The sequence below is a fragment of the Mandrillus leucophaeus genome, unplaced genomic scaffold (genome assembly GCF_000951045.1).
Source record: "Mandrillus leucophaeus isolate KB7577 unplaced genomic scaffold, Mleu.le_1.0 Scaffold1395, whole genome shotgun sequence".
Taxonomy (NCBI): Eukaryota; Metazoa; Chordata; class Mammalia; order Primates; family Cercopithecidae; genus Mandrillus; species Mandrillus leucophaeus.
The window spans coordinates 16,487-29,158 of NW_012101360.1; the positions used below are offsets into that span (position 1 = coordinate 16,487).

At 42.2% G+C, this 12,672-nt stretch overlaps 1 protein-coding gene across 1 annotated transcript in view; it reads right to left on the bottom strand.

The window, feature by feature from the left end:
- Positions 1-12,672, bottom strand: part of PTPN9 (protein tyrosine phosphatase, non-receptor type 9) — a 135,179-nt gene that overhangs the window by 11,907 nt on the left and 110,600 nt on the right. Inside the window, exons 10-11 of the mRNA XM_011973707.1 lie at positions 8,997-9,090; positions 1,689-1,755 (exon numbers count right to left, since the gene is read on the bottom strand). Coding sequence (XP_011829097.1) covers positions 1,689-1,755; positions 8,997-9,090 — 161 coding nt within the window. The remainder of the gene's footprint in view (positions 1-1,688; positions 1,756-8,996; positions 9,091-12,672) is intronic.

Consider the following 12,672-nt stretch of genomic DNA (forward strand, 5'->3'; position numbering starts at 1 on the left):
AGGCTGGAGTGCAATGGCGCAATCTTGGCTCACTGCAACTTCCGCCTCCTGGGTTCAAGCGATTCTTCTGCCTCGGCCTCCCAAGTAGCTGGGATTACAGGCATGTGCCACCACGCCTGGCTAATTTTGTATTTTTAGTAGAAATAGGGTTTCTCCATGTTGGTCAGGCTGGTCTCGAACTACCGACCTCAGGCGATCCACCTGCCCTGGCCTCCCAAAGTGCTGGAATTACAGGTGTGAGTCATTGCGCCCAGCCTTTTTATTTATTTATTTATTTTTGAGGCAGGATCTCCCTGTGTCAGCCAGGCTGGAGTACAGTGGCGCAATCTCGGCTCACAGCAACCTCTGCTTCGTGGGCTCAAGTGATACTCCCACCTCAGCCTCCCAAAGTACTGGGGTTACAGGTGTGAGCCACTGTGTCCGGCCATGGTTCTCTTTAGTCTCCCTTTAATCTAGAACAGTTCTCTGCCTTTTTGTTTTTTATGGCATTAACTTTGGAGAGTCTGAGCCAGTTTTCTTATAGTATGTCACACAATCTGGAGTGTTTCCCATAACTAGATTCAGATTTTAAAACTCGCAATACACAATGCAGGTGATATTTATTTCTCAATGTATCATATCAGGAGGTATACATAATGTCCCTTTGTCCTTTACTGGTGATACTAAGTTTGATCACTTGATTAAGGAGGTATCCACCATATCTTGCTCTGCAGTGGTCAAAGGGCCTTATGCCCATTGATGGTTTGTTGTCTTTTTGTGTTACCATCTTTGAAAGTGACATGATATTCTTGAGATGGAGAGGCCAGGTCAGAAAGAGTACTAGGATCATAGGAACATTTATAGAAACTCCATCTGAAATCCTCCTAGAGGCCGGGCATGGTGGCTTATGCCTATAATCCCAACACTTTCGGAGGCCGAGGCGGGCAGATCACGAGGTCAGGAATTCGAGACCAGCCTGTCCAACATGGTGAAACCCAGTCTCTACTAAAAATACAACAATTAGCCGGGCGTGGTAGCACACACCTGTAGTCCCAGCTACTCAGGAGGCTGAGGCAGGAGAATCACTTGAACCCGGGAGGTGGAGGTTGCAGTGAGCTGAGGTGATGCCACTGCACTCTAGCCTGGGTGAAAGAGCAAGACTCCGTCTCAAAAGAGAGAGAAAAAAAATGAGAAATCCTCCTAGAGTTCAGTTTTCACTGTCAGACTTACTAGCACATACTATCTATGTCAGAACATTTATTGGAGTGCTCTGTGATGGTATAGGAACCAGCCTAGGCCTATTAGGACAGCAATACTCATTCCTAGATTGGACTCAATCTCTGGGGTGTCCGCTATTCTTGGCCTCTTACTAGAGAGGAAGAGCATGAAGAGCTCACTGGCTGATGAATTCTGATACCCTACACCCTTGCCAATATTAAGAAATAGCCCCAAAACTTGCAGGCCGTAGTGTTATGTGTTTAAATCTCCAGTTTATCTCCATGCGGTGAGTTTCCAGGCATACCTGGTACAGAAACCCCAGACTTCTTATCTGCTTTTCTCAACCACCACCAATCTTTATAAAAGGCCAGGATCTAGTGGCCAAAACCTCCACTCAAGTTACCATTCGTTTAAAAATTATGCTATCATTTGGCACAAGGAATCATAAGTAGATGGCACAAAATCAACATGGGAGGGACAGACCAGCTTACCTTGTGTGCCAATGTAAGCATTCTTCTGCTTGTAGCCATCCATGAAGCTGGCATTGATGTAATCTGTCTAATGATAAAAAAGGAGACATCACTATAGCTACACAGAATATACCATTTGGGTCATAAAATGATGTACTCAGTAAGTAAAACCCAAGGTGTGAATATTCTCTTCTTGTTGAGCAGAAAATGAGCAGTGAAATGGTCAGCTCAAACCCTCAGTTCAATAAATGGTGCTGGGACAAGTAGATATCTACATGCAGAGAAATCAAGCTGACTCCTTCCTCACACCATACACAAAAACTGCAAAATGGATCAAAGACCAAATGTAAGGGATTAAAACTATTAAAACTCTCAGAATAAAATGTAAGGTAAGAGTAAATCTTTGTGACCTTGGTTTAGGCAAAGTCTTCACAGATATGACAGATATGACACCAAAGGCATAAGTGACAATAGAAAAGAGATAAACTATATTAAAATTAAAAACTTATGCCAGGCATGGTGGCTCACGCCTGTAATCCCAGCAGTTTGGGAGGCCGAGGAGGGTGGATCACGAGGTCAGGAGATCGAGACCATCCTGGCTAACACAGTGAAACCCCATCTCTACTAAAAATACAAAAAAAAAAAAAAAAAAAAAAAAAAAGCTGGGCATGGTGGCAGGCACCTGTAGTCCCAGCTACTCAGGAGGCTGAGGCAGGAGAATGGCATGAACCCAGGAGGCAGAGCTTGCAGTGAGCCAAGATGGTGCCACTGCACTCCAGCCTGGGTGACAGAGCAAGACTCCGTCTCAAAAAAAAAAAAAAAAAAATCTTTCATCATTAGCCATCAGGGAAATGCAAATCCATACCACGATACTAATCACCCACTAGGATGACTACAGATATCAATTATAGATAATATTGCTGGCAAGGATGTGGAAAAACTGAAACCCTCTTACACATGTATACCGTGCTTATACATTGCTAGTGATAATGTAAAATGCTGCAGTTACTTTAGAAAACAGCCTGGTTGTTCCTCAAAAGATTAAAAAGTTACCATATGACCCAGCAATTCCACTCCTTAGCAAAATAATAACATACGTCCATACAAAACCTTATACATAAATATCCATAGCAGCATTATTCATAATAGCCAAAAATGGAAACAACTCAAATGTCCTTCAACTGATAAATGAATAAAGGTGGTATATCCATACAATGGAATATTATTTGGCAGTAAAAAGGAGTGATGTGATAATACATGCTATGACATGGATGGACCTAGAAAACATTACGCTAAGTAATAGAAGCCAGATACAATAAGTTACATAGTCTAGGATTCTCTTTGTATGAGATCCCTAGAACAGGCAAATCTATGGAGATAGGAAATAAATTAGGGTGGGTTAGAGGGAAATAGGTAGTAACTGCCAAGGGTGTGAGGTTTCTTTGGGAAATGAAAAACATGTTCTAAAGTTGATTGTGGTGATGGTTGCACAACTCTGTGAATACACTAACAGCCATTGACTTATATACTTTATTTTTATTATTATTATTTTTTTGAGATGGAGTCTCACTCTGTCGCCCAGGCTGTAGTGCAGTGGCGCAATCTCAGCTCATTGCAAGCTCCGCCTCCCGGGTTTATGCCATTCTACTGCCTCAGCTACTCGGGTGCCCACTACCATGTCTAGCTAATTTTTTGTATTTTTAGTAGAGACGGGGTTTCACCGTGGTCTTGATCTCCTGACCTCGTGATCTGCCTGCCTCGGCCTCCCAAAGTGCTGGGATTACAGGCGTGAGCCACTGCGCCCGGCGACTTACATACTTTAAATAGGTAAATTGTATGGTATGTGAACTGTTGGAGGCCGAAAGAATGAGGGTCATGATCAACTCAGTATACCACTGGAGGCTATATGAGCAAAAAGCAAACTTCTCATGAAAGCAGGATGTTAGCAAACTGACAAACTGCGTCTGCCACCCAGAAGGAATGCCGAGGGCAGTCACGACCAAGGCATAAGTGTTGCTTGTGATTAGGCACATCTGAAGCCTGTCAACAATAATATGAACCTGTGATCAATTAAGCAGCTGACCAATAGTTACCTCCTCCTCCCTGCTCTTGCTACCCAATAAATACAAAGGGCTGTAGAAGCTCAGGGCTGCCTTTGCTCAGTAGAAGTAGGGAGCTGTCTTCCTCTTCCCCATGTTACCCTTCCTTTAGAATAGTTATTTTTGTCTTAAGTTTTCATTTCTATGTTTGTCCCCCTTCATTCAGTCTCCTAATGACAGTCTCAAGTATTAACAGTAGTAACTGCCCCAGTGACATCTCAAGTAGTAACAGTGGCAGTATGCCAGAGTGAACTATAACTCAACAGAAACTGTTATTTACAAGAAAAGGGTCCATCAGGACTTGCAACACTGTAGCACAGGACCAAATGAGCAAGGCAAGCAAGTAGGAATATCTGGTCCGTCCTGCCATACACAAAAGGCAAAATGTGAATGCAGAAGAAATAAAGCTACACCTCATACTTAGGACCATTAACAGGACAGGCCATACACCTGAACTCCATTACTACCTGAATTAATGCAAAGCAACTTCCAGTCAAATTCAAAGGCATCTCAATGAATAGCTCCTGACTCCCTCTCTTCCAGGGTATTCTCCCACCTTCTAATGTCCTCAGTCTTAATTACTTCAACATCATTTTTTATTAATACCTACTCAAAAGATCCTTTGATCCAGGCTGATAAAAGAGAAACATCGATCAGCTGCAGTTTCATGTTATAGTATAACTAGTTGAGAGTTGAATGGATAGAGGCAGCGGAATGGATAAGGGAAGGTGTGAAGGGTTACAGAGGACAAAAGAAAAGTTTCAATAGCAAACTAGGGAAAACTCATAACCCACTGCACTACAGAGAGGTCAGACTGACTTTACTCAACCTATCACTCTTTCTCCTGTGGGTCCTATCACTGGGAGGGCAGTCTGAACTGTCAGTATTCCATAGCTAACCTCCTAAGATATCTCTACCTCATGGTCAAACCCGTGTTACTTGGATTTGTGTTCCTTAGCCAGTCAGTCTACCAGTTTATCACTCTACTACTTATTTAGTCAAGACTTTCCTCCTTAGAAACTATTTCTTTGACTAAATAGTGGAGTGATAAACTCACAGTTTTCCCTCCCATAGCAGCTAGTATTGGCCTCATACGATTACTGTCCTACCCTAACTCAGACAACTTCACTGAGCTAACAGACCACTTGCAGCAGACTCAGCATGCTAAAAGCCTCACTCACTTCCAAACAGGCTTCTCAATCCAGGGTGCAGTTAGCCTAAGCCTATCCTCTACTCAACCTGGCACATACAAATGGTATAACCTCTTGAGGACCAAGGGAGAAGGTATGGAAAAGTACAAAAGATTTACCTGGTATATGCCAGTCAACATTAGTAAGAACATAAGGAGGAACTAACTTCATGCTTCGAAAAGAATTGTCACTTCTTTACATTATTGCTTTATAACTAAGAACTATCAGCTTTAGCACTGGTCTCTGAGACTGCTGATTTTTAATTCCCAGGGAATTAAAATTTTTAATTTCAGCAACTTTGGAAGAATCATTGGATATTAAAACTGAAGGCTGGGCACAGTGGCTCACGCCTGTAATCCCAACACTTTGGGAGGCCGAGATGGGCGGATCACGAGGTCAGAAGATCGGGACCATCCTGGCTAACACAGTGAAACCCCGTCTCTACTAAAAATACAAAACAAAACAAAACAAAAAAATTAGCCGGGCGTGGTGGTGGGCGCCTGTAGTTCCAGCTACTCAGGAGGCTGAGGCAGGAAGATGGTGTGAACCCAGGAGGCGGAGCTTGCAGTGAGCTGAGATCGCGCCACTGCACTCCAGCCAGGGCGACAGAGCGAGACTCCATCTCAAAACTGAAAATGACCCAGAGACAAAGTATATACTTGGGGGCAAATTGAAATAGCAGGAAGAACAAACCCGGCACACTATGTTATGGGCCATTGCTATAGACTGAACATTTGTGTCCCCCATAACTTTAAATGTATACATCCCAACCCCAAACCCTTAATGTAATGGTATTAGGAGATGGGGCCTTGAGACAGGTGATTGAGTGATGAGGACCATGAGGACAGAACTCTCACAAATGGGATTAGTACCCTTGTAAAACAGAAGAGTTCTGAAGTGCTCCCTCACCCCTTTCCCTTCTGCCATGTGAGGATGCAATGAGTAGACGGTGGTCTATGAACCAAGAAAGGGGCCCTCACCAGACCCCAAATCTGCCAGCACATTGATCTAGGACTTCCCAGACTCTACAACAGTGCGAAATAAATTTCTGTTGTTTATAAGCCATCCTGCCTGTGGTATTTTTCTTGCAGCAGCCCAAACAGATTAAGGTAGCCGTGTTCAACAGAAACTGGGACTAACAGCTTTAAAATTCCAGAAGCAAATCAAGTGAACAAGTCACTAAAAAGCCTGAATCCTCCAATTAACAAGGTATTGTATACTTGAAAATTGCGGACAGCAGATTTTAAGTGTTTTCACCACAAAACAAGGTAAATATGTGAAGTAATGCATATGTTAACTAGCTTGACTTAGCCTCTCTGCAATGCACAATATTTTAAAATATTACACTGTAAACCATAAATATATAAAATTTTATCAATTAAAATTTAAAAACAACTAAATATCAGGAAACAATGGAAAAATAGCCCCATAGGTGGAAATTTCATGACAGTGTTAAGTCCCCAAAGCTAAGTAAATAATTTTTTTTTTGCTTTCCTAACCCCCCAAAGTGAATAATGTCAAAAAAACACTAAAATCAAAATAAAACAAACAAAAGCCTAAATACTCCATTTGCTATAAAAATAAAGCCTCCACTAATGTTTCAGTAAGGAGAGGGACTACAAATCAGACAATGATCTTCATATTAACCACAGGATGACTAGAAGAGTCTCCCGGTACACTAAGATTCACTGATTCACAAATATGTCCTGAGTGTCTAATACGTATCAGGCACTGTTCTAGGTACTGGAGACAGGGAAATCAACAAAATGGATAAATACAGATATCTCTGACTCCAAAGCCCCAACTCAACCGCTGTACTCTACTCCTTCAGGGCATATATGATGATGATCTCAGCAGTACTTATGAATTTACCCTCCAGCCAGCCAGTCTCTTAGCTCAAATGCTCCTGCAGGAAAATCTTCTCCAAGGGTCCTGGATAAGGCTGTGAATTCAGTTTATGTGCTTGAAACAACAGGGACAAGAGAGTTGGAAACCATGATCCTGGGGTCCCAACCCACATATCATATATGCCCAAATACAAGGCAATAATTTTTCCAAAAATTATTCCCCAGAAAGAGAAGGGATATAACAAGTCCTTACAGTGTGTATCATGTTAAAGAGGTACTATTTAAATTACTTTACTTTGCTGGCGCAGTGGCTCATGCCTGTAATCCCAGTACTTTGGGCAGTCAAGGCAGGCAGATCACCTCAGGTCAGGCGTTCGAGACCAAATGATGAAACCCGTATCTACTAAAAATACAAAAATTAGCTGTGTGTGGTGGCATGCACCTGTAATCCCAGCTACTCAGGAGGTTGAGACAGGAGAATCGCTTGAACCCGGGAGGTGGAGGTTGCAGTGAGCTGAGATCACGCCATTGCACTCCAGCCTGGGCAACAAGAGCGAAACTCTGTCTCAAAAAAAATAAATAAATAAAAATAAAATAACTTTACTTTGAACAACACCTCAGTCAATGCTGTTTTTTTTTTTTTTTTTTATGAGATCACCTAACAAAATTGGGTTTTTTAGAGACATCACCTAATAAAATTGGTATATCAGAAGGGAAAAAAAGGAAGATAACAATTTAGTCATTCATCTCAAAATTCTAAGGTTGGATGTTGCTATAAACAAGTTATATTAAAAAGGAATTTATGGCCAGGCACACTGTCTCATGCCTGTAATCCCAGCACTTTGGGAGGCCAAGGTGAGAGGATTGCTTGAGCCCAGGAGGAACCTGGGCAACAGAGTGAGACCCTAGCTCTACAAAAATTAAAAAAAAAAAATCAGGCATGTGTAATGGCATGTGCGTGTAGTCTCAGCTACTTAGGAGGCAGAGGTGGGAGGATCGCTTGAGCCCAGAAGTTCAAGGGTGCAGTGAGCTATGATCAAGTCACTGCACTCCAGTCTGGGTAACAGAGTAAGACCCTGTCTCTCTATTTTTTTTTTAAGGATTTTACAAAGGAATAAGTGAATGAATCACATTATAGGGGATGCATAAGACGCAGGATGAATTAAAAAACCAACTTGTCCTAATGTTACCCTAACAGATTTTCCTGTTTTAGGATAAAATTTCAGTCACAATGCCACACACTTAAAAATAAATAAAGACACTGTACTCTGGAAAACCTTGTTAGACTGACTCAAAAAGTGGCCTGTAATTCCAGCACTTAGGGAGGCTGACGCAAGAGGATTGTTTGAGCACAAGAGTTCAAGACCAGACTGGGCAACATAGTGAGAACTTGTCTCTACAAAAATATTTTAAAATTAGCCAGGTATGTGGCACATGCCTGTGGTCTCAGCTACTTGGGAGGCTGAGGTACAAGAATCACTTGAGCCCAGGAGGTCAAGGTTGCAGTGAGCTGTGATCACTGTACTCTAGCCTGGGCAATAAAGCAAGACTCTGTCTTGAGGGAGAAAAAAAAGTGGCTCAAATGTGACAAAGACACTAAAGACACCTTTAACTTTAGTTAAAGGTGTATGTAAAGTGTTTGAATAAAATGTTTGTTAAATATCTCGTAATAGATTACATATGAGGTTTTCAACATGTAGATATAATCAAATTAATATATTAAATAAATAGTCATTTGACCATTTCATCTCTATCCCTAGACATTTATGTATACATATGTTGTCCACAGTTTCCTCAGATACAGATGGAGAAATCAGAGGTCACTTAAAATCAAGGTTGCTTTGTATTGATGCATATATACTCACCAAAGGAATTGGACTATATGACCATGACTTTACAACTAAGGAGTAAAGGATAAATAATTTAACACCTATGAAGCACCTACAATATATCAGACCTTGCACTATCAGCATTCACATAAAGAATTTCATTTAATTTCCACTCAATACTGTGAGATGGGCATTCAAGGACTTGCCTATGGTCACAGACTAGTATGTAGCAAAATATAAACTCAAACCTAATCTCTCTGGCCTCGGAGTCTACTTTCATTCTACTAAAGTATTAGTAAGCTTAACTCTGGAAGAAGCTCAATTTCCCCCAGTGCACATAAAAAGATTACATTTATCTGTCTACCTGAGTATGGCCACTTCGCTTTGTTAGCTTCACTCTAGTTTGGTCCAGGCAGGGTACATCCCCATAACGGTTTTTCTCTAGGTTTCCCGGAGACCTGAAGGAAATGAAACAAACAAGCAAGAATAAAGAAAAAGTAGGGACAGTATGTATGTACAAAGTCTGACTATGCAAAAGGGGTGTCAATTACTCTTAGGGGTGGAGACATGGAAGCTTTTCAATCTCTAGCCCATACAGTTCCATATCATTTAACATTTTTTGTGGTAAGTACCTACTACTTCTAAAAGTAAACATATCTCCATTCAAAAGAGAGAGGGAAACCAGGCATGGTGGCTCACACCTGTAGTCCCAGCACTTTGGGAGGCAAGAGGATTGCTTGAGGCCAGGAGTTTGTGACCCCTCTGGGAAATGTAATGAGAGCTTATCTCTCTCTCTTTTTTTTCTTGAGGCGGAGTCTCGCTCTGTTGCCCAGGCTGGAGTGCAGTGGCGCGATCTCGGCTCACTGCAAGCTCCACCTCCCGGGTTCACACCATTCTCCTGCCTCAGCCTCCCGAGTAGCTGGGACTACAGGCGCCCGCCACCACACCTGGTTAATTTTTTGTATTTTTAGTGGAGACGGGGTTTCACCATGTTAGCCAGGATGGTCTCAATCTCCTTACCTCGTGATCCACCCGTCTCGGCCTCCCAAAGTGTTGGGATTACAGGCATGAGCCACCACACCTGGACTAATGAGAACTTATCTCTAGAGAGAAGTCAAAAAATTAGCCAGGCATCATGGCACACACCTGTACTCTTAGCTATTCAGGAGTCTAAGGTGGAAGGACTGCTTCAGCCCAGGAAGTCAAGGCTGCAGTGAGCTATGACGGTGCCACTGCACACCAACCTGGGTGACGGAGAGACACCTTGACTTAAGAAAAAAAAAAGAGAGAGAAGCTGGGCGTGGTGGCTTATACCTGTAATCCCAGCACTTTGGGACGCCAAGGCGGGTGGATCACCTGAGGTCAGGAGTTCAAGACCAGACTGGCCAAAATGATGAAACCCCGCCTCTACTACAAATACAAAAATTAGCCAAGTGTGATGGCACACACCTGTAATCCCAGCTATTCAGGAGGCTGAGGCAGGAAAATCACTTGAACCTGGGAGGTGGAGGGCGCAGTGTGCCAAAATCGCACCACTGCACTCCAGTCTGGGTGACAAAGCAAGGCTCTATCTCAAAAAATAAAAATAAATTAATTAATTAAATTTAAAAAGAGAGAGAAAGAGTGGGGATGGGAGTCCCCACTCTTTCTCTCTTTCTGCCAAACGGCCAAGGCAGAAATTGGTACTAAGAAGTGAAGTAGGGTGCTGCTGTAACAAATAACTAAAAATGTGGGAGCAGCTTTGGAACTGGTTAATGGACAGAGCTGATAGAATTTGGAAGTACATGCAGAAAAAGCCTATGTTGCCATAAACAGGCATAAAAGTCTATTCTAGTAAGGGATCAGAAAAAGGAGAGCTGTAGAGAAAGCCTCAATCTTCTTAGAGATTACCTAAGTGATACTGATCAGAAAACTGGTAGAAATATGGGTGGTAAAATCCATTTTGATGAGGTCTCAGACAGAGATGAGGAGCACATTAGTAAAAAAGAGAGAGGGAGAGAAGGGGAGAGTAATGGGGCATACCACCAAAAAAACTCTAGCTGCAGATAAAAATTTCCACTATTTATTTGTCAAAAGATTTTCAAACCAAATCTCCTAAATTCCAATTTCATTTTCTTTTTGAGACATCTCAAAGGTTTCCAGGGTCGCCCAGGCTGGAGTCCAGTGGCACAATCACAGCTCACTGCAGCCTTAATCTCTCTGGGCTCAAGTGATCCTGAGCCCAGGAGTAGCTAGGACTACAGATGAACACCACCACGCCCAGCTAATTTTTAAATTTTTTGTAGAGAAAGGGTTTTGCCACATTGCCCAGGCTGGTCTCACACTCCTGGACTCAAGCAATCCTCCCGCCTCAGCCTCCCAAAGTGCTGGGATTATAGGTGTGAGTCACCAAGCCTGACCTTAAATGCCAGTCTAACACATATTGACTCCACTCCATTCACCCACTAGCTTCACTAAAATGATGATAAAGGAATATTCACTACAAACCCAAAAAGTGACAGTGGAGACATCAGCACACAAAGAGTGTTCAACCCATTTTGACAGAGAAAAATCAGGAGGATTTTGGCTGACATGGCCAAACATAGAAGCTAGGACCAAGGGAGGTACCTATAGAGAGACAAGATGGCACACCCTCAGAACTCCCTTACCATGGAAAGCAAGGTGAGGAACAGAGCTAAAAATGGGAATAAAATGAAAATCTGAATGTTATACAGTGAAAATCCCTGACCCATTTTCACTGCCCTGTCCTACACTCATATTCAAGCTCGGATCCCATCAGTGGATCCAAAGGATGGGAGAACTCTTCTCTGGATAAAGTAAACAGCATCAGGTTAAAGAATTCTGTCATTTGGAGTATACCCAACAACAAGCTAGTTGTCTGATCATTATAATCTGAAGCTCATCCATGCAAAACGAGCTTCCATGCAGCTTGTTTTTGTTTTTGTTCATCACTATCTGCTTTCGTAACCATGCAGCTTTTAAGGACCATAAATGTGAACTAAAAGCCAAGGATCTCAATGTAATTAAGGAAAGCCCCTAACACAAATACTTTAATACACAATTCAAATAACACAATTCAGGCTGGTCATGGCGGCTGATGCCTGTAATCCTAACTCTTTGGGAGGGCCAAGGTGGAGGATCACTTGAGCTCAGGAGTTCAAGACCAGCCTGGGCAACATAGCAAGACCTTGTCTCTACTGAAAATTTAAAAAATCAGCTGGGCATGGTGGTACATACCCGTAGTCCCTGCTATTTAGGAAGCTGAGGTAGGAGGATCACCTAAGCTTGGGGGACAGAAGCTGTAGTGAGCTATGATTGCATCACTGCACTCCAGCCTGGGTGACAAAGTGAGACCCTGTCTCAAAATCAAACAAAAAACAAACAAATGGAAAAACTCATAATTCAAACACATGGGGGCTACAGAAGTTTTTTAAAAAAGAGTCAGTAAGAGAAAACCTCTAAAAGGCTATCATTAATATCCTCAAAGAGAAAAGAGATGATACAATTATACATAAAATAAGAAGAGTACGATGAAAAAGGAACAGAGAAGAAAAGCTCTTGGAAATTAAAAATAATATCAAAAATAAGAATTTTAATAGATGAGATAAAAGAGAAAGTTGAGGAAATTTCCAGAATACAAAACAAAATGAAAAAAGTGATGAAAATATGAGAAAAACTGGCCAGGCACAGTGGCTCATGCCTGTTATCCCAGCACTTTGGGAGGATGGGGCGGGCGGATTACTTGAGGTCAGGAGTTCAAGACCAGCCTGGCCAACATGTTGAAACTTGTCTCTACTAAAAATATAAAAATTAGCAGGGCGTGGTGGTGTGCGCTTTGTAGTCCCAGCTACTCAGGAGGCTGAGGCATGAGAATCGCTTTAACGCGGGAAGTGGAGGTTGCAGTGAGCTGAAATTGCACCACTGTACTCCAGCCTAGGCGTCAGAGCGAGACTGTCTCATTTAATTAAAAAAAAAAAAAAGAAAAAAATGAAGAAAGTTAAGAGAATCATTCTGAGACACAAGTCAGTAAACTATGCCCT